General features: G+C 41.7%; 1 protein-coding gene across 1 annotated transcript; it reads left to right on the top strand.

Moving 5' to 3' along the window:
- Window positions 1–676: 676 nt before the first annotated feature.
- On the top strand, window positions 677–4069 carry irx5b (iroquois homeobox 5b). Its single transcript, XM_077004619.1, has 3 exons — window positions 677–1255; window positions 2232–2637; window positions 2824–4069. Exons 1-3 carry the CDS (start codon window positions 1040–1042, stop codon window positions 3510–3512), a joined length of 1311 nt encoding a protein of 436 aa, XP_076860734.1. The 5' UTR covers window positions 677–1039; the 3' UTR covers window positions 3513–4069.
- Window positions 4070–23740: the final 19671 nt, after the last annotated feature.

The raw sequence follows: 23740 nt of genomic DNA on the forward strand, positions 1-23740 counted from the left end.
ATCTTACCGATGTTAAATTCTTCCTCTGTACCAGTTTTAAATCATGTTCGTCGTATTACACCTAAAGATTGTAAAAGCTCACTGGACTAACTCTCTTGCGTCCTCTGTCGCCTCGATTCATGAATATTTTCCGTACACTGACAAACGCTCGATTAAATGCGTATAAGGACAAATGTGTGAATAGTAGGTTATAATATAATATAATAATATAATAGTGGGTTCCTCATTGCTCCTAGAATGAGATGTGTTTTTGTTGAGTACATAATAAAATAGACTACATTTTAGAGTACATTTTAAACTTTCTGATGTTTCTGATTCAAATTATTCTGAGTCTTATGACAACAGAACTATGCTAAAATGTTGAATAAATACAGTTAAATTATAAGATACAGATGTATCGTACTTAACCACAACGTCCCCATACGTGATAAACGATAAGCGATTATTACAAGCAAATGTACTAACAACAGCGTCTAGTTGAATACGTTTGATAATCTAGTGTGTGTGTGTGTGTGTGTGTGTGTGTGTGTGTGTGTGTGTTAAGGAGTTAAGGAAAGAGAGAGAGAGAGAGAGAGAGAGAGAGAGAGAGAGAGAGAGAGAGAGAGAGAGAGGGTGAGGAGGAGGAGAAGGAGGAGGGCGGTCTGGTAATGATCTCGACGTGCTGATGAAACTCAACATGAGGTTTCTCTTCTTCCTCACCGATGACTCCCCGTGAGAAGGCGCGCGAGCTCGAGCCACCGGAGTAGCGCTTTCGCCTTTTAGTCTCGTGCTTACCGAGCAGCGCTGGTGACAGTGGACCGGTCCGGTTCCTCCATCGGACAATACAGAACGGATCCAATGGACTGAAGTTGCAAGGACACAATTGGGCATACAGGACCCGTTCGTATCAGATGCGTTTAATATCTTACACACTTAAATGTGGTGTGAACGTCACGTTCTGGTTCTAGTCGTGCACAGAGCGCCCAGCTGGTCCAATGTGACCGTCTAACCCCACTGGAGGAGACACTGCAGCGCTGACTGGTTTAAGTGGAGTTTCACCATGGCGTATCCTCAGGGGTACCTGTACCCGCCACCCGGCGCCCTGTCGCTGTATTCCTGCCCCGCTGTGGCCCGGACGGACGAGCTGGTTCGGTCCTCCTCACGCTCTGCCTTCGCCCCGTACGGATCTGCGACCTTCACAAGTCCGGCCACGGCGTTCAGCTCGGTCCAGTACGCCTCCGAACCGACCACAGCGGGAGCCTTCACCTCATTTGTGGTGAGTCTTTTACATTAATAAAGTTCTGTAAATAAGTCTCCAACTACCATTATTACATATTACAGCTTCTCAAATGTGCTGGAATTTGAGCGTTTTTGTCCACGATTGTAACTTTAAAAAGAATATTCTATGATGAGAGTTTTAGTTTACTCATAACTTGTTTCCGTTTGACATCAACAAAACTGACTGCAGAAAAGATGATGAAGAACAAATCTCGGTTACTCCATGAATAGCGACCACAGTTTCAGAGACGCTTAATGTCCAACGCTTAGATATAATGCCGTAGTGCTGCTGTGTGTGTGTGTGTGTGTATATATATATATATTAGAGGCCTAATCGCAAAACATTATATACACATACACACATTAGGCTACTATATATATATATATATATATATATATATATATATATATATAGTAGCCTAATGTGTGTATGTGTTTTATATATATATATAATGTTTTGCGATTAGGCCTCTAATATAAATTGACTATATAAAACATAGTATACTACCAACTATTATAGTAAACATAAACATTATAGTATACCAACATTATAACATGTTTACCCCATATGTTTTGCCTGTTATGAAATGACGTGTCATGGATTAAGGCTAACTTGGTATAGGCTAAATAGGCTACTGGGCAAATAAACCTTAAAGCCAAGTTATAATAATAGTTATAATGACTCGAGATCTTTATTTGTCACTCATTTCTAAATATTTTACTGGTAATATAGGTTAAGATGTAATACAAGCCTATATCAAGTTTTTAAGGTACCTAATTTCTTTTATTTATCTTCGGTCTCGTCAGTGAGTTCTGACACAGTTTACAAATAAAGTCAATGACGTGTTCTTAAAAATGTAAACGGAAAGAACAAAACGAGCCGTCAACGTGTTCTTTCGCATTATTATAGTAACCTAAAGTTTTCCTGGGGGGTGGTTTTGGTATAAGTAATCTGTATTAATTCTCTGCCTCAGGGTTCCCCATACGACCCCTCTGGTGGCCTGGCTGGTTCTGTAGGGTATCACCCGTATGCCGGGCCCCTGGGAGCCTACCCGTACGGAGACCCGGCTTACCGCAAGAATGCCACCCGGGACGCCACCGCCACCCTCAAAGCCTGGCTGACGGAGCACCGCAAGAACCCGTACCCCACCAAGGGCGAGAAGATCATGCTGGCCATCATCACCAAAATGACCCTCACGCAGGTCTCCACCTGGTTCGCCAACGCCCGCAGAAGACTTAAGAAAGAAAACAAAATGACCTGGACGCCTCGGAACCGAAGCGAGGATGAGGATGAGGAAGATAACATTGATTTGGAAAAAAACGATGACGACGACGAGCCCCACAAATCAACCGAAACGCCTGAATCCACCAAAGAATTAGGTGACACGAGCCGCATGTTTTTCATTTTGCTAAATGGCATATCTTTTATAAGGCCGCACTAATAATAATAATAATAATAATAATAATAATAATAATATTGTTATTATTATGCCAGTGTTATTGTGTCTTTAGATACAGTGCTCTAATCTCTGAGCCTAATTCTTTAATTCTTTCTTTTTCCTGCAGGTGGTCTTCACGTGAGTCCAGATCCAGTCGCGCCTGAAAAGCACATAGAAAATAGCGACGATGAAACGGATCGTATTACAGACAGTTCCGCCACGACGGACGGGAAGATTCGGGCAGAGTGCGAGTGCCCCGTGCCAACCACCTCCTCGCCACACGACGTGCCCCTCGGGACGGGGAGACCTGGGCAGGGAAACCCTACAAATACCGGAGATCCTTCGGGTTTACTGAAGCCCTCGAGTGAAAACTGCAACGCCACATCTGTCATTCATTCAACGAACTCGACCCCCAAACCCAAACTGTGGTCTCTAGCCGAGATCGCCACGTCGGATAAGGGCGGTAGCGAACAGACCCAAACACGTGGAGCTGCTCAGAGTACCATCATTACTACAGGGGCGTTATCACCCTCTCACTCCCCGACCACCTGCCCCTTCCCCAACACCACGGTTCTCCCCACACACCTATACTACACGTCTCCCTTTTACACAGGCTTCACGAACTATGGCACTTTTGGACACCTGAACACGAACCATGGAGCGAACTCGGGTCCTACGGCGCATCTGAGCGGATTAAGTCAGGCGGTGCTGCACCGAGCTCTGGTCAGAGACAGCAAACTGAGAGGCCACACGTCCGTAGAGATTTGTAAAGAACTCGCCTTTGAGCACAAGAGGGGTATGGCAAACGTTAAATAGACTACTCGTTTTTTTCGGAATTCTTTATTTATCCTCTTCGTAATGAGAACGAGGTTTTATGTAGATGAGAGTGCTCTGGAAAGACTGAATGCAGTATACTTAAACTGCATAGCTTATGTACATGAAGCATTTTTGTATTCAAAAGGGAATTTTATGAAAATATACAGTAAAATATTGCTTCTTTGCTAATCCCTCAGTGTAAAAGGGAAACTGTACAAGAAGCCAAAGTTAACTGTTCTAGAAATCCATATTAAAATCCATATTAATATTTAATTTTTATTAACTGTTGGATTTCACATGATGAATTCCTACCATTCATGGGATTTATTATTAAGTACAAGATCATAAAATGATTTTTATGAATACGATGCAGGAGGATCCATTAATTTTATATCATGACTTCATTTCTCACATGAGCTCATCTGAGCAAAATCATAAGGTTTCTTTTTGCGAGAGGTGATCATAAGGTATGCACTGATATCTCGTATCAAGGTGAAACAACGTGGGTTATTTAAATCATCATTTACCATTATACCATCCAATTAAAGATTATAGAGTTTGTGTGGGCAATAAATTATATAATGTTTGGTTTTACCCAACCTGTTGTAGTACCGACAAGTCATTGTCTACAGAGTAACTGTGTTGATTTTACAAGGACAAGCACCCCTGACATACCCAAACATTCATGTGCTCTTACTCAACCCAACAAGGGGAATGAATTACAGTGAGCTACCAGTGCAGCTGCCATTAGTCTTGTTTACTGAAACTCATCTCGCATTTGGTCTTTGGTCTTGCTTGGTGTTTAGTTCTCAAACTCTCTCTGTCAACCAGGCCTATCAAATAATCTCCTTTAGTGTATGAATCTTCAGGCACTCTATCCATTTCAGCACTGTCCATAATATTATGGAGAAAAGCAGGGATTTTTAATACCTAAAGTGCACATTTATAATTCAGAGATTAGTGCACACAGTTAAGTGTTTGCTCTATGAAGCAACTTTCTAAAGCATCTTCTTTGCCATAAAATGTAGCGACAGTGAGGGGCTAAAATGTTCAAAGGCCATTTTAAAAGCGATTAAATGTGTACATTCAAATTTTAGCAAACTCTATGCAAGACAGATGGGATTACCACAGATTCCCCATTAGCACCGGAACCGTATGGTCCAACAGCCACAAACATCAGAGGTCTCATCTCATGTCACATGGCTTACAGGGGTAAGGCTGCTTTCTGTTTACAGAGCCACGGAAAAGCACCAGTGACTCAGAAATAGATGTAATCCCTTGTGCAAAATAAAAGAGTCAGATAAACACAAATTAAAGAGATAGTTTCATGGTTTTAAAAAAGTGTAATGGAGCGAGCCCAAACACACATTCTCATATTAATATTACACTTTATTATAACAAAGCACTTTTAATAGCCTGTGTTTACATTAATACACTAAAGGATTTCTTTTTTTTTTACTCAAGCCCGTAATTTTTCAACGACAGAGTTAATGTCAGAGTCAATGCATTTTCAGTCTTCTTTCTACAGACATCATGAATGTGAGCACCAGCTCTACATACTGAAGAACAAAATGAGTCCAGTATACAGACAAGTCATCTGATAAATAATAATAATAATAATAATAATAATATAGTATACAGTATACAGACAAGTCATCTGATAAATCAAAACCACTTATTCTGCTTTCTCTCTCTATTAATGCACACAGTTCAGTAATATTCCTTAGACACACATATCAAATTGGCATTTTAACCTATAATAATTGGAGGGAGTATATTTTGCCCCCTATGAAATTAACCATAATATTTAAATCTATATGTCAAAAAGTATGGATTTTCAGTGATGGAGTTAAGCCATTATCATTAGGTCACATTGTAGGAGATCTGAAAACAGGGAGTGTGTTATGCGTTATGAAAGGACTTTGGCCATTTCTTGAATATGTTTTATAAAGATGATGTCATAAGAGTGCAGGATAAAGTGTGATGACTGAACTATGAGACGAACACATAGAGGACAAAACCTGTTAGCCATGTCACGGTGAGCAAATTGTAGACAGTGTGACCCTAATTTATCCTCTGTGATGTAGGCCGTACCACAGGAAAGTCAACACGACAGAGTCCAAACACTAGACATTAAACAACGTTTTACAACAAAGTAAAACATGCCATTCCAGCCCCCCCCCCCCCCCCCCCCGAAAAATAATGAGAGCCTTGTGGGACGTGAATGTGAGAAAAGCCCAGCGTACACCCCCCCCCCCCCCCCCCCCCCCCCCATCACCTCCACTTCCTGATCAATACAGCGAGGTCAGAGCACAACATGCACACTTTTGCTCATAAGTAAAGAGTGTGTAAGGCTTTTAAAAGCATTGATTGCGAGCCAATCGATGTGACTAAGGAGAGACCTCCTGCATAGCGAGGGGGGAATAACCGCCAGCTGACGAGAGGGCCACGTGAGACGCGTGAGACGCAGACGTGATCACATTAACACACTGCTTCTCCTCCCTCCCGCTGGAAGACACGCCGTGTCTACACACACTTCTCATTCCAAACTGCTCTGCTACAAAACGCCAGGGAAAGACTCCAGCATCCGGCTTACTTTAGCAGTTTTTAAACAGCTCTATTAAACACTCTTCCATACAGTAACTGGGCAGATTTATTCTTGCAATTATTGAACAGAATTTGCAGCTGCTCCAGTAATAACCCCTCACGCATATTCCCTTTAATCAGCGTCCGCGTCAAGCGCACAACTTCCTCCAGGCATTAGCAAATAGATTTCATTTAAGGCCCAAAATGTCCGGAGACACTGATGGCTCAATTTACTCAATAATAGATGGGGAGGTGGTCTGTAAAATAATATTGACTTGAGAGGTGCGGCGGAGGGCGTGGGCCCAGACAGGCGCTGGGAGACGGAGGTGTTTTAAGCAGGCAGCTGTGTGGGCGCCTCAGGGCTCTGCTCTAATTGAAAGGATCATTAGAAGCAGGAGTTGCCCGCGTGTCCCTCAACAGCACACACTCCTCTTCGGCGCGCGCAGAAACACGTCGCGCGCGCGCGCCCAGCTGCCGCGAGCCGCACAGCACCGCCGCGCCGCCGCGAGCCCGTCACGCGCCACGTCTGCTACAGGCTGAATAATGCGGCCAAGGATGATTGGCTAATTAAGAACCGCCATCTTGGCGTGTCTTTTTTTTCCGTCCCCCAGTCATGTTGTAGTTATTTCTGACAGAGAAAGTTTAGGCTACGGGGACACTGTAGGATCTGCAGGACACTGCAGGACACTGTAGGACACCGCAGCATCACAGAGTTTCTCTAAATTGAGAAGAATAAAGGCAGGCATAATCATTGTGCTAAATCTCAGACATCATTGTCTTATTTTGTTTTTGTGCAGCGGCTGGAAAATACAGAAATCCTAACATCCACTTTTACAGACGTCACTTTACAGCTTCAGGGCCACGTTGCCGCAAATGTGTTTGCTGAAATATATGAGAAATCTCTTAGGCAATGCACATTTTGAGCAGTGATAAGGCATCAGTTTTGTGTGCTAATGTCATCTCGTTGCTAAAACGCTTGGTTAAGGTCAACGGTATGAAATATACTGGGGAAATTGGAACATTTTGAACAGCAGTGCTTGAAGGCTTAATAGTTCTGTATCACACATCTCCTAATCTGCAGTACACTGCTCCCTCTGAAAACAATTGACAAAGAGTGCCTCTGTATTCACTGGGGCAGCTTTGAGTTATCATATTAAAAATAAATTTATTCTAAGTCAATTTTCAAGATTGTTTGGCAGTCCTGAAAACAATAACATCATGGAGCACTGCCTCTTTCTGCCAACACCCCGAGGTGGCACTATATTTCTTTTTGATGTGATTAAAAGACAATGATGAATATGTTTTTTTGTACTTGAATAATGTTTAGGAAAGCAAGACTGGCAAACACTTTTCTGAATGGATTCTTTCATTTCAAATGGAAAGCCACAAATCTAGACAATTACATTTTTCCACTTGGAGCATTTTTATTTTAAATCTCACAGGATGGTCCAGTTGATTTCTCTGCATAGGTGTTTGGTATAGAACTTTGCTTGTTTGCAGTATGAAGACCACCCAGGCAATACAGTAATTACCGAACTGCATTTGCAGAATAAAACACTGCCAGACTATTTTGTTTCTGACTGAGCACTAAAAACATAAAGCATTGGACGACAGTCTCTTCCCCCCACAGATCCCTACATATGTTTGGTGTTTGTGTGTACTGTGCACAGGTGACAAGGAGAATCTACTTAGCAAACAAACCAAGCAAGAAACCAAAATGAATAAATAATCAAAAGCTATTGTAAGCAGTCAGAATGATGTTGCCACGCCAGTGACAGCCTTGCCACGGGTTTTGAAAAGACTTCCTACATAAAAAGGGAAGAAACGGAGGAGGGACACATGTCACCTGTACCCCAGTGAAGCGGTGTGAAGCAGGGATGTGGCACACTCAAAGGCTGCTCTTGCCTGAGGAGCTCGAGTGGGACCTGCTTCTCTTAAAGAAACCTGAACAAAGGAAGCAGAAAGCCTGGGTTCAGTAGCAAAAGTGTGCCTGTGTGTGTGTGCCACACTTTATTCAACGCTCACTGAAGACTATAATAGATGACATGATTCTGAGACAGATTTAAAATTGTATGGATTCCCCCCCCCCCCCCCCCCCCCATATCCACAGTAGCCCGCTGAGACAATTTCAGAAATACATAACAAAGCAAGACTACACTCAGTAAATATCCGTGTTATTTTATCTGTTTTGTCCTAAAAGTTTAAAAATGAATCGGAATTTTGTGAAAACAGTAAAACCAGGTAGGGGATCTGTAGGGGGAACACTCCTCCACACAGCCAGGGGTCAGGGGTCAGGGGTCAGGCTGGAGAGAGAGGCTGCCTCGGGTCTGTGTGGAGCTCCAGCCGAGGAGAACCTGAGGTCCAGTGGCTGTCAGGATCAGGACTCCAGTCCTCTCTCCTCATCCCCCTCTCTCCTCATCCCTCTCTCTCCTCACAATCTCTCCGCTCCCTCTCTGGCTCCATATCGGCCCTTTAATGCTCCTTAACAGAACTGTCTCCACTCCTGTGGTCTGCTTTACTTCTGATGGCAACCATTAGACATGAGCCAGTTGTGCACACACACACACACACACACACACACACCCACACACACACACACCCACACACACACACACACTTTCCAATAAACAGAACTCCTGCCTCTCAGGTTATGAAATGTAAGGACTTACAAATGCGCTCTCTCCCTCTGAGTCCCATGTCTTAAATCCCTCCCACAATCCACACAAAACACACACACACACGAACACACGCGCGCACACACACACACACATGCACGCAGGCACGCACGCGCACACACACACACGTGGACGCACACACACACACACACACTCATGCACACACACACTCATGCACACACACACTCATGCACACACACACACACACACACACACACACACACACACACACAATCACACTGTATACAGTCTCCATGGATATGTGAATTCTCTGAATGAAATAATGGATGATTAATTCTAATAATATACATAAAAAGTAGCGCTTACAAAACTTTACCAAAAATTTCACATTTATGATTCATGTGAAAATATTTGTATTCATAGGCACAGCAATGTTTTAAGTAACCATTCAGATACTCATCTATAGGACCTGAGGGCAAACATCAACAATATAATGACATCAATACCTCTCTTACCAGAACCTTCTACAATACAGCGTCCTAAAAGCCCAAACTAACCTTCGTCAGGTCATGGTAACAATGATCCTGACTTACAGTTTAAAGCTCTTCTTGTTTCTTAATAGTGGCTGTAGCTTATCCAGCTGGGCAGTTTATGAAACTGGGCCATGGAGCACCAGACCACAGTCTTCATCACTCGTGCTTACCCACCTAGACCACAGTCTTCATCACTCGTGCTTACCCACCTAGACCACAGTCTTCATCACTCGTGCTTACCCGCCCAGACCACAGTCTTCATCACTCGTGCTTACCCACCTAGACCACAGTCTTCATCACTCGTGCTTACCCGCCCAGACCACAGTCTTCATCACTCGTGCTTACCCACCCAGACCACAGTCTTCATCACTCGTGCTTACCCGCCCAGGAAGCAGGAAAACATTGGAAGTGACAGTGAGAGCGTGTGGGTGTTTCCCTGTAACACCTCCCCTGACTCCTCGTATTTACATCTAGAAAGTGAATCCTTTATAAGGGATATCAAAGAAATGTGGATCAAAAAGATTTTAATAATGTACTACCTGCACTGGGACGAGAGTCTTCATGTCATCGAACTCATAAATGCCAAATGAAGGTGGGGTAGACATCTATCAGCACTTATCCACCGCACCAGCGTAAAAATCCTCACACGCTTTGATATAAGCAGGAAGTATTTTAAGAAATCAAGTATTTTAGTTGTACTGATACAGCCAGTGACACTCATTCATGGTGTCTTTGAAGAACAGGCTTTTGGGAAATAAAGGTAGGTCATGGCTTATATATATATTTTTCCTCTAGTAAATTCTGTCTCCCACTGTGTTTTCAGTTGGAGCCGTTACGTCCAGGATCCATGGATGTGTCTCCTAACCCCTGGACGTGTCTCCCAACCCCTGGACGTGTCTCCTAACCCCTGGACGTGTCTCCCAACCCCTGGACGTGTCTCCTAACCCTGGCAGTGTGAAGACTGTGCAGGACCAGCGGTGTGTATCTGCTGGGAGCTTCACTGAGCTGTCCGCCTCCACTAAACATCACACAGCTGGAGCACAGAGCCATGTGGGGGGGGGGGGGGGGGTGCTGAGGTTTTCACAGGTTTATCAGACACACAGAAAGGTGGACAAAGAGACGTTGATGGGAAATTCTCAGGTGTGATAGAGTCTCACTGCAACGTCTCTTGAAAACACGTGGAAAATGATGGAATGAAAATGATCTTATAGTGATCTAACAGTTACATTATTACTTAATTAAGCTTCATTACTTAATATTTAAAGGCGCTTATATTCAAGATATTTATGCAATTTATTACTATTAGTACTGCTTATTGTTTATATTATGGTATTTCTGAAGAACATGCATTCTTTTCTAAGGACTGAACTCACTGTGTAGGAGAAAAAGCAACTTCTCCACCTGTTACTCCTGCGTGTTGGCATGACAACGCCATATTCTTTAATGTAGAATAAAAATGTGCACTGATTGAACTGAAAATCAACTGCACCACAATGTTGAACCACAATTTTAGGAGATGCCATCCACCACTGTCCCTCTCTGGACTCAATTAGTATTGTCTGATGGGCTGATCTGTCCAAAGGTTCAGATGCAAATAGACCAGAGCAGACGAGCACAGACTGGGCACAGGTGTTACTTAGCATGGGGTCTGTCATGCACATCAAAAGGACACCCCTGACACTCCACATAACTTACAGATCCGTATGCTGCCACCAGAAAGCAAGAACAAAAGAACAGGCTTGAAAGAGAAATCAATAAGCATATGGCAATTAATAAAACATTTTCTAACTGAATCAACTACAAAGGGTTTTTCTTTGTTCCTTGACTTCTCCATAGTCTGTAGAATAAGAGACGGAACCTGGACGGATCACTGAGTGTTGGTTGAAAATGTCACTTTCCTGTTCAATCAAATAGCTTTTCATGATTATCAAAAGAAAGGTATGTATTGACAATTGGTTGGCAATTGGTTTGGTATGCCACTTATTATAATAGTATAAAAACAACCAAAACTGACTATTTAATTAAATTGTGAAGGAACAATGATGTCTACTGATACGGACAAGATCCACAAATATTTGACTCAAACTTCCAACAACTGCTCCATAAAGTCTATATGCTCCAAGACTTTGAGTGACCCTCCACATAAAGGTGCCCTGACCTCATAAACCACATGCATTTTGTCTCTCATGCATAAACACACACACACGCTTGTCTCTTATCCAGCGTATGTCTCGGCTGTGGGGAAAGAGCTTAGGATAAAGCTAATCATGCATATAATTGAGTTTTGACTCTAGTGTCCATGGGGGCCTGACCCACGGTTATCAGAATGGCTGGGTCTTCACCTGTGTGATTAATGCATGTAAATGAAGAGTGGCCGTGATTAGCGGGGACGTTCTCTCCCTCCGTGCCTGTGGTTCCCAGGGACGTTCACGCTCCCTCCGTGCTGAGATGAGGAGTTTGGACTCTTGATGGACACATGCTACTTACTGATAAGCATCAGAACAGAAACCATATGCGGAGGAAGCCCGGAGGAGTGTGGGTGTACGGTTACGGACTCTCAGCTGAAGACGGGGACCAGAACCGAAAGAAAGCACAAGAACAAAAGGTGTGTAAATAACAGCTGGAAAACGTCAAGGCCAAGCAGCCCTGAACGGGAGGGAAATCGATGTGGAGTGTGTGGGTTTAGGACAAGGACACACTGTCACAGCACACATACTAGAGGAGTGGCTTCACAAGCACTTTAATTATGAATCACACGCGTGGGCCATAGAGGAACAGGATGGTTTCAGCAGCCCAGCAGACTGAGTGCCTCCTACATAATTTAGGACTTAAAGAATGCATGGCTAGAGACTATGGCAAACCAAAGTATGAAGTCTGAGATGGTTTAGGATTACTGCACTGTTGAGGTTGCCTGGAATTATTCCAATTCATTTGTACAATTCAGCAGTACGATGATACATAATGTGTCCAGACACAAACATTTTAAACTACGACAAAGAATATGACCCCCTGCAATATTACTAAACCCTACGAACAAATGACTATCAGGCTGAAATCATGTAAAGAACATAATTAAAACATACTTAAAGTCAAATGCTGCTGTTTTATTCAGTGCAGGGTACATTAATTTCACAACTATATATAATGGTATATTCAATTAATGCAACAAAGGGGGATTTTAGAAATAAAATTGGCGGCATTGGTGCTTGCTGCTGTAAAACACTGAAAAAAGTTGTATAATCTGACATCATTTGATTTAAGCTCGAAACAGAAACCAATTGTAGAAAAGTATGTTTAGAGACCACAAATCAATCAATTTACTTTCTTGGGTTATAATGGAGTATAACACTGAAATATAATATTTTAGAAAATGAATGCCAGGCAAGTAATATAAACATTATGACACTGCAAACGCCTGGCTGATGCTTTAACTACGGAGTGATGTTGACATGGTGCATTATCAAATTAAACTTTCCCAGATTTGACTTTGTTGATAAGAGTGACAAAATAAATGTCAGTGGCTTTCAAGTCAAGTGGGGCATTCTGGGTCCAATAGACCTTCAACAGAATCTTTCTACTCACGGACCACTGGGTATCATCTAAACGAGAGAGACAGTGGTGTAGGTCAGAAAGAGTGCGTCTCCGACTCAAGCTGGCGTACTGGATGGTCTTCAGGGTTAGTCACACACCTTCGTAGCTACCTGTAAGAGCTGCTGCCACAATGAAGATAGTAAGCTCGTTATTTATACCATCAGATGGGTGGGATTCGTCCACAACAATGCTTTGTCATGGCCACTTTCACTGGCTACAAACCATCAAAGATAAAAACTTATCATTAGCCCTCCCAGGTGTGGAAACTGTACTTGATAAAGCTAATAACATTTGAGCTGCAGCCACCCCCCCCCCCCCCCCCCCCCCAAAAAAAAAAACCTCTGCGAAGCCCCCAGTTTGGGACGTGATACAGACTGACACTACTGAGGGGCGAGCTACTTTAGCTCTCTATTGAAACCTTTTGCATACATAAATAAAACACATCCCTAATCACCCCAAGCGTCGGCTGGAACATATGGCAAACACAAAATATCCAGTGAGGGAGCACGTGACCGACTGCGGTCCCGCAAACAAACCAAAACCGAATCCTCGATTACACCGAACAAGCTCCGAAATCCTTCATGGCTTCATAATTGCCGGCAGCGTAGCCGCACCCTTGATGAGATGTAAATCCCGCCACCCTCTTGTCACGGAGGAGCTGAAGGAGCAGCACAATCTGTTTGTTGTCCTGTTCCCGTCTGGCGAGCTTGACATTTCCCCTCTCTGCTTTTGTCCTGCGTGTTCTCTGAGGGCCCCCAGTTCCCCTGGCCCCCCCCGCGGCCCCCATCACGCATGCATCTCTCCCACTCCCAGCTAATCTCATCAGAGTGCAGGACGCTGGAAATGTATGTAAATCTACATCTGTTGTCCTCAGCAGGGAAAGAGTGCAGGAGAACAATCTAACAGTCCACCGCCAACATACAGCCACAGACCATGACCTCGCTGGGTGTGTAAACACGCAGGCGTTCACACACACACACACACACACAAAGACCCACGCAAACACACATACATGCACAAGCACACACACACACACACACACACACACACACACACACACACACACACACACACACACACACGCCTCTGTCTCTTGTGCCCCTTTCTTCAATTAATTAGTCACCGTCTTTGGTAACCCAGTGGAGTCCTGTGGCACAAATCACAGAGTGTTTGGGCACCTGCATCTCTTACACGCACAGGTGAGCCGTGATCTTCTGCTACGTTCCACGTTCCCACACACAACGCTTTGTAAACACTTCACAGTTAATCTATGTTAATCCCCAACTAAGTCATCATTGTTTTACTGACATTTAAGGATGCAAAAGTACCCAGATGCTCAAGTTAACTATATCCGATGCTTTTAAATAAGGCTTGTCTGTTACTTCACAGCAAGTCATATCCATCAAACTTACTGTAGCAATCATCTCACACTGATAACCAAACACTCAGATTAAACCATTAGAGTGCATTTTACACTTCAGAGAGGAGAAACGGGGATTACCTCTCTATCGACTCCATTCTGCCCTTGAACATGAAATAATGATTTTGTGCCAGTCTAATTACAAAGCCAACATCTGATCTCTCCAGCATCCGAAGGGGGTTCGCTCCAGCACGGGCATTAGAGCTCATTACTAGCTTGAGTGCAGAATTATTACATCTTGTAATTGGATGGGGTTTGAATGTGGTTTCTCAAATAATATTGTGCCTGGGAGATTGGACAGTGAGTTTATTGGTCAGTGCCAGTGAGATAGAAGAATCAGTTGAGAGAAGGAGGATTTCATTAACATTTGACCTATAGAGAACCAGCGTGCTGCTGTGTTAGCAGACCAAAACTGATTAAACAATAGATGGAGTCACAGACAGCATGAGAGAGTTATGAGTGTTATCATAATTGTCCTATCAAAAACACCAAGACTATACCTGTATATTTGCAAAAGTTTAAATGCCACAGTAAGGTTAGGAAAAGTGATGTTAGAAATAGCAGACTACTATTTAAGTAGCATTGATGAAATCAGCCATGTGACCTGTACTGAATGTAGTTCAGTACCATAAAACAGACTCTAGACCCCACCTCCCCACTAGTACTGGTACTAATCCACCCACTGTAACTGGAAACACGTTGGTCTTAATGTTTGTTCAGTCAGTATAATAGTCAGAAAAATCTAACTGCCAACATCTGAGTTGTACTGAGAATTGCATACCAAAGCAAGGAGTTAAGTCTCCTGTTGATGTATGCATTATACATCCATAGGACCAGTAAGAAGATACTGAATACAACATGCCTGTCACCACGTTAGAAGTGTATTGGGCCTAACTTCAGCCATAATTGATTAATACAAAAATTGTTTAAAAAATGTCTCCTGTCACCCCCCCCCCATTACATAAACTTGAATAAACGTGTATAGTTTAAGCCAAGCTGCAACAGAAAAATGTTAATGAAAAAATGTCATTTTTTGTGTATTTAAACGAATATTAGATCCATTCGTTGTGAAATTGTGAAAAGAAGCAATTAAACAAAACAAAGGTGCAAATAAATCTTTTCCTCTGCATGTTTCCTTGCGCATCGTAGGTTAAACAGATGTAATAACGTTAAAGGCCGTGAGACGCCCGGTTCAGACGGAGCCGAACCACAGTTCGGGGCGGATTCAAGTTCCACCCGAACACAAGAAACGCGCAAGCAAAGCTTCGCAAATCAAGGGGAAAAGTTGACATGATGTGGTGATGGTTCCTAGGAGTCCCCGTGAGAAGTGATGGAGGGAAGATCAAAGCTGCTTGAAGTGACACGTACACACCAGTGGTGTGTGTGCTGGGTGTGTGTGTGCTGGGTGTGTGTGTGCTGGGTGCAGGACGAGGCGCTGTTGATCTCTGCAGTGTAAAAACACTCAGGGGAACCATTTAAAACCGGCGAGCCCAGCACAAACATCTTTAACCGTTGTGACAGATGCATCTCACGCCACAAATACATGAATTTTTCAGCAGTCTGTCTGTTTTGAACTGGGGAAAATCATGATGGTGGAATAAAATGAAGTTAAACACGAGGAATCACACATTTCTACATTTCTACATCTGTTCCGACGCTCCAATCACTATTTCAGTGCGTCATCAAATAAACATTTTTTATATTACAACATCGCAGAACACGAGCAGTACCAACACCTCCCCATGAGGAAACCCAGTTTAAGAGCAGACTATTTCAGTTTAAGAGTAGGCTAGACTACACTCAGCTAACAACTCAACCTTTGTCTTCTGATCCTGTTGCATACACATTCACTGTAGCTGTATTTACTGACTGTAGCTTATTGAAGTGCAGAAAGCTGCAGAAAAGGACTATTGATTAAACAATTAAACTACTTTGCGGATCTTCAAGGGAAATGGATAAAACCATTATCTCAAACATATGCAGATGAGAGTAAAACACTTAACCTTGTATAAATCTGCGTTTTGTCCTTGACCAGTCCTTATATGCAGTACAGGTGGACAGCCTACAATTTGGGAAAATTATGAATTTTACAGTAGAGCACCCAGAGACATTACAGAGACATTACTATTTTACCAAAGGAACTAACAATTTTATCACACACATCTTCATTTTCTACAAATATTCTTTTTTCCTGAACCTGTTTGTATTTGTGGTTCAACATCACGCAGAGTCGTATTTGCCTTGATATATTTCAGTACTGTGAACCTTTTCACTCATCGCTGTGGTTATGTAAGTAATATAAAATCAATGCAAGTGGCAGATATAATACATGCATATGAAAAACAGGAATTAAGTGGTATAGATTTCCAATGCATCCACATTATGTTTTAATTTAAATTGCAAATATTAGTTACTGCACAGTGGGCCTTTTAAAACCATGTCAATATTGATTACTTATAGCAAGCACTCGTGATCCTGAGACTGTTACATTATTTCTTTCCCTAGGACATCACCAGTTAGGGTTTTTGTTTCATTCAGAAATGGACTGATCATATCAAAGCCCACATGTTACAGAATTATGCATCTACTGTATGTTCATTGTAGAGTTGTGAGCATTTGTGTTGCCCACAACTATAATATATAAATATATAAAGTAGAATTGATAAATCTAGTATTAAACCCAGTCTCAATAGATATGACAAGTATATTATCTCTGACCAGCTCCCAGAATTTCTAATGTGGTTAAAAATGTGTCACATTTAGCAACACTATCTCTGTAGCAAAATCTCTTAAGACAGAAAATCTGTCACTGATATTGTGCTACAAACCACAATCTGTGGTCAGAACAGATTTGCCTTTTTCTGGGACAGTTGGATGGTGTTTCTACTCAATCAGATCATCAGATGTTTTACTGAAGGGAGAAAAATATCCATCTTCAAATAGCTGAACTTGAACTGCTGTTCTAGTTTCTCTCCGCCATGCACGAAGGGAAGAGGAAGTGTCTAATTAAGCAGCGTGTAGACGCTGAAGAGCCAACGTTACCTTCAGACGGGCACGGGGACCTTCTGAGCTCTGCGGGGTTCTTCACAGGGCTCACACAGAGGACGTGGGAGGTGTTCGCCCTTCCTGTGACATCTGCGTGTTCAGGGCACTTCCGAAAATATAAGTGAACAGGATCACTGATATTACAAATATTGTTATAGTCAAGAGTTTTGTTATATAAAACAGATTCGTGGAATTAGTTTATTGTAAGCACGGTGCTGATTGTGATATTCTAACACTGATATCTAAACAATGTACAGGCCTATAAATTAGATCCATGAGTGAAGGGCCTTCAAGTATTATGTATGGTGGGTTATTATTATTATTATTATTATTATTAATAATAATAATAATAATAATAATAATTGTAGTATTAGTAGTAGTAATGCATGACTTGCTTAGTTTAGAAAATGTATTTGAAAATGGATGTTATGTTATAACAAAATCTACATATTTATGAGTTGGACACTACATTTCACCAACAGAAGTCGCTATTATACTTTGACATAACTTTTATGACATTGACCAGTCCTGCCGTCCAGAGTGTAGATGTGGGCATCGCGACAGCCTGCATGATGTCCAGGAAACCTCCAGCTGCAGGAGAAGCGTTTGCACTCTTCCTCTCCACGACAGAAAACCTGCCCTGAGCACTCTTAAACCAGTATAAGCATATCTGGCGAAATCACCAAACAGTACGTGGGTCTATATCGCCCTCTAGTGGCCTTCATCAGAAGTATGGAAGTTTTTCTGTCTCAATATTAAAATGAAAATGTAATGCGCATTTGCCTTTACATGTTCTACTCATACAAGCAACTTTGAGCTCAAAATTCAAATTCAATAACTCCATTTTCATTTGCAATTGTTCCACTCATACAAGCAACTTTGAGCTCAAAATTCTAATTCAAATGCAATAACTCCATTTACATTTGCAATGTGATGGACATCCATTCACATTTCATTTACACATACATTTTGATGCTTTATATGTGTCTTTATTGAAATGAAAATGTATTTCCCGATTTGAATTATCAAGTTCATGTGATCATGCAAAGGTTGTATCAAAATTATAATTTAAATGCTATTCGCTTAATATGCTTTGCATTTCGTGATAACACGTTTGAAACGTAATTTTCAACCTCACCACCACGCTAAAAAGATGTCAATATTCAAACCTTAATGGAGAAATAGCGCCACCCCTGTTTGCAATAACATTACGATACCAACAGCGCTAAAACTGTGTCAAAATGCATCTTGAAAATGCAATCCGAGCAGATTGTATTTTCATTTCCATGGTCTTCCACTATAGTCAAATTATTGTCAAATTAGATCCCATCAGCCTTCCAATCAGATTCCACCTCCCTCCACTTTATTCAGCCAATCGGGTTCCCCTTTCCACCTCAGGGAGCCAATCAGGACGGGACTAAAGCACGCTCAGCACAGAGCCACATAGTTTCTGGCTCTGCAGTACAGGCGAGTTTTTGGTCTTGATTTATGATCCCTAATGCCTGGTTCACACTGCACGACTTTTCAGTCGTCAGGTTTTTGTGCCGTTCGCACTACACGACTGGTTGTGCTGTAATCGCGAGTCTTTCAGTTGTTGTAGCTTTCACACTACATGACTGATCGGTGACGTGGGCTCACGAATTACACGACTGGGGAATCGCCGACTCATCTGGCTGCCGTCCAAAAACACGAGAACACGAAAACGAAACTCTCGTGAAAACCAGCAACACCACATAAAGAATAAAACAATGTACATGTACTCCACATTTTCGTTATTATTATTATGTTAGTCCCATAGTCCCAAGTTGCCAGAATTATTTCATCTCTCCGTTGCAGTGAACATAGATATAATCAATTGCACTATTTCTCCAGTGCTGTCACAATAACTTAAACAGTGTTGTAGTAAAGTTGTAAGAAAGGTGAGGAGTTTGTGTGTTTACTGGGTTACTGTTTTGAAAGCATTCTTGAAAGTTTTTTACATTCTCAGAGATATCTTCAGCGGTGCCGCGGTTCTCTCTCCGCGTTCACATTGGCTGTAGTTAGACGCTGCTGCCGACTCTCAGTCGCCGACTGGGCTAGATATTAAACACGCTAGATATTAAACACGCTAGATATTAAACATGCTAGATATCTGCCGGTCGTCTGCGATGAGTCGGCGACCACTCGGCGAGCGTCTTTCAGCAGTTCACACTACACTGAGCGAGCGACGAGTGATCGCCGATTTGCCTCCGACCACAGTTTCTGTCGGTGATCTACAAAAAACAGTCGGCGACTGAAAAACCAGCCTAAAATCGTGTAGTGTGAACCGGGCATAAGGTGTAGTTTGAGACCTAGGCAAACTATAACGTAGAGGAAAAGAACTCGTACGAAAGACATACCAAAGAATAAAAACGTACACTGAACACTCGATTAAACAAACACAATCTATGAACCCCAAAGGTATAGTCTGAGACTAGGGAAAGGAATGAAACGTAGACAACGGAAGCTTATACTAAGGACTTACCAAGGCATGAAAACATAAGGACCACTCGACTCAAACAAGGACAATCTATGAACCCACAATGTGTAGTATGGAGTGAGATTGCGATCTTTAATATGAGAGCGCAAAGATAAGATTCAATCAAGCAAGTCAGACACACTGAGCACGCAAAATCAAGAAAACCGAGCGCTGTTAAGTGCGCTCACTTCCCTGTTTTCAGTGCGCGTTTCAGTTTTTTGCTCGCTTCTAAAATTTCTGCTCGCGTCATGATTACAAGTACGTTAAAGATCAAAGCTTGGTAGAGGATTACCTGCGGGTTCAGGTAATTATGCCGCGTCTGTGGCATTAACCACACTAAACAGGGACGCTGGGGGATTCTAGATAACATCACTCATCGAGGCATTACCGCTTTATAACTTTAAAAATACGACAGCACAAATGTTTATTTAAATAAACCAGCATTAACGAGCAGAAATGGTTTTCTGTTTCTGATCACACGAGACGCTTCACGGAGGTCGGCCGTTGTACCGCCGTAGTTTGAGGCACACAGTTGCTCTGCCACAGCGCTCAATTTGGCAATAACAGTCACATCAACGCCAGATAAGGCTGATATGTCTGCCACTTGATCGATTAACATTTCACACTAATGTAGTGTCTGCTACCCTTTGAATTAATCTAATGAGCGCTTCTGTGACCATATCTAAAAAAAACTCGCCTGTACTGCTGCGCTGTAGTCCCGTCCTGATTGGCTGCCCGCTGTGGAAAGCTGTGGAACCTGATTGGCTGAATAAAGTGAAACCGTGGAATCTAATTTGACTATAATTTGACTATAGTGGAAGACCATGGAAATGAAAATGCAATCTGCTCGGATTGCACTTTCAAAATGCATTTTGACACAGTTTTAGCGCTGTTGATATCGTAATGTTAGTGCAAACAGGAGAGGCGCTATTTCTCCATTAACGTTTGAATATTGACATCTTTTTAGCGTGGTGGTGAGGTTGAAAATTACGATTCAAACGTGTTATCACGAAATGCAAAGCATATTAAGCGAATAGCATTTTAATTATAATTTTGATACAACCTTTGCATGATCACATGAACTTGACAATTCAAATCGGGAACATTTTTTTCATTTCAATAAAGACACAAATAAAGCATCAAAATGTATGTGTAAATGAAATATGAATAGACGTCTATCACATTGCAAATGTAAATGGAATTATTGCATTTGAATTTGAATTTTGAGCTCAAAGTTGCTTGTATGAGTGGAACATGTAAATGCAAATACGTATTACATTTTCATTTGAATATTGACACAGAATAACTTCCATACAGAAGCACTATAGGCTTATAGGTGATAATTGAAACTCCATCTAATTAGAACAAACTCTTCAGTCATTTGTTCGTTTTAGGTGTTGCTATGGTATCGCATGTTGTTATTATCATTATACCCAAATACCAAAAACGTATAAGTAACATTTTGGGGTGAAGACCCTTGAATAGCTGTGCTCATACAAGCTCTGGTTAAAGGTAGATGGCCATGACCTATAAATATTCCTTGGCAGATAATTGTAGCTTTTACCTGTGATCACACTCTACTTTATGATCTTAGACTGGTGCAGTTATAATGGACCACCAGACTCTACATAAAACCAGCTTTGCTAAGTCCTAGCAAGAGGTTTCTTGGTCCACGTGTTTTATTTTTGTGCGGCCCAATGTGATATCTAACCCTTCTCATTTCCTGACTCGTTTGTGTGAGCGCGCCTCAGATGTTATAGTTTGATCAGCTACATATTACAGCTGTCCACTCCCACTAAAGAAACCAGTAGGTTATCATGTAGCAGGTCAAGGTGATGTCTTTCACTGAGACTACGATCACTGGGTCAGTGGGCATGTTGCTATAATTATGTTTAAGCAGCACTATTAAAAGATCACCATATTTGCTCCCAAGATGGTTGTACATGTAATACCTAAATAATAAAAACATTCCTACAGATGGAGGATATTATTCACTACCCTGATATTATTATAATTATTCACTACCCTTATATTATTATTATTCACTACTCTGATAAACGAGTGTGATTCATAAAAATATATTGATCGGCGGTATAATTGGATATAGGCAGTTTTCTGCACTGTCATTATATCAGTTCAGTTTAAACTGAGGGTGTCTCATTATTCAGGTTTATTTGGCACAGACCTCTCTCAATGGAAAAGTGTCATCATGAACTGTTCAAAAAACAAGTTCCAACTATTTTGCTCCCTTTCTACACCCAGTATAGTACATCTGCTTCCACTCACTGGCCGCTTGTCTCACAAAATGCCTCTTTAAGCAGCCTGATCAAATTGGTTTTACATGACAGCAAATGTAGTTCCAGAAGGACACAGCAGATGTCAGCAGGTGCGATATGAGGTATTCACACTAAATCTTCATCTCCTCAGTCTTCCCCAAGGCAGAAAGTTATCATCATAAATTGCATGTAAAGTTGAAATCCTTTTAAAGACTAAACAGTATGTAGATATTAAAGTTATCCAATGAGTAACAATTTCTTCCTTAAATTGTGCTACCTGCACACTAGACTCGGTTCCCTCAAAGTTATTAAAAGAGGTATTACCAGCGGTAACTGAACCTCTTCTAACTATAGTTAACTCATCCATTACAATAGGTCACATGCCCAAATCATGTAAATTAGCAGTTATTAAACCTCTGATCAAGAAACCAAATCTTGATCCTACTGTACTATCTAATTATAGACCCATTTCAAACACATCATTTATATCCAAGATCATAGAAAAAGCTGTTGCCCAGCAATTATGCCTATATCTGCATAGGCATCACATATTTGAAAAGTTCCAATCTGGTTTTAGGCCCCATCACAGTACTGAAACAGCATTAGTTAAAGTAACAAATGACCTCCTCCTTGCTTCAGATCGAGGCTATGTATCGCTGTTAGTGCTTCTTGATCTTAGTGCAGCTTTCGACACAATTGATCATAGGATCTTGCTAGAAAGGTTAGAACGCTGGGTTGGAGTCTCTGGCACAGCCCATGGTTTCATTCTTACTTAACAAATCGCTATCAGTTTGTAGAGCTCAATAATATTCCATCCAAACGTACAAAAGTTAAATATGGGGTCCCGCAAGGCTCCATTCTAGGACCACTATTATTTACATTATATATGCTACCATTGGGCACAGTTATAAACAAACATGGTGTAAATTTTCACTGCTATGCAGATGACACTCAACTTTACATATCAGCCAAACCTGATGACAAACTCAGTTTAAGAAAAATTGAGGCCTGTGTAAGAGATATTAAATGCTGGATGTCTCTAAACTTCCTCCAACTTAATGAGGACAAAACAGAAGTTCTCCTTCTGGGCCCTAAGGCCTCAAAACAGAAAATTCCAGATCTAATGCTTAATCTCGCAGGCTACCCCATTACACCTGGCACAGTAGCCAAAAACCTAGGTCAGAGTCGAGTATGACGCCTATCATTTGATAAATACATAGATAATACTACTAGGATAGCTTTTCTACATCTCCATAACATTGCTAAATTAAGAAATGCATTATCACAGGATGATGCAGAAAAATTGGTGCACGCCTTTGTTAGCTCTAGATTAGACTACTGCAATGCGCTACTGTCAGGATGTTCAAATAGGAATCTAAATAAACTTCAAATAGTTCAAAATGCCGCAGCCAGGGTTCTGACCAGAACTAGAAAATTTCAGCATATCAGTCCAGTCCTATCAGCCCTGCATTGGCTCCCAGTTAAGTTCCGTATTGACTTTAAAATGTTCCGTATTGACTTTAAAATTCTTTTATTAACTTATAAAGCATTGTACGGGCTTGCTCCTGGGTACCTTCAGGAACTTATTTCCTATTACGAACCCCCACGCCCACTAAGATCACAGGGTGCTGGTCTTTTATTAGT

Source organism: Brachyhypopomus gauderio, chromosome 5, assembly GCF_052324685.1.
Source record: "Brachyhypopomus gauderio isolate BG-103 chromosome 5, BGAUD_0.2, whole genome shotgun sequence".
NCBI classification, from domain to species: domain Eukaryota; kingdom Metazoa; phylum Chordata; class Actinopteri; order Gymnotiformes; family Hypopomidae; genus Brachyhypopomus; species Brachyhypopomus gauderio.

What these genes read in the sequence shown, in the direction of transcription:
- irx5b (XM_077004619.1), top strand. Translation starts at nt 1,040, where the DNA reads ATGGCGTATCCTCAGGGGTACCTGTACCCGCCACCCGGCGCCCTGTCG. An exon ending in GAGCCTTCACCTCATTTGTG is followed by an intron (nt 1,256 to 2,231) that starts GTGAGTCTTTTA and finishes TCTCTGCCTCAG; the next exon opens with GGTTCCCCATACGACCCCTC. An exon ending in TGAATCCACCAAAGAATTAG is followed by an intron (nt 2,638 to 2,823) that starts GTGACACGAGCC and finishes TTTTTCCTGCAG; the next exon opens with GTGGTCTTCACGTGAGTCCA.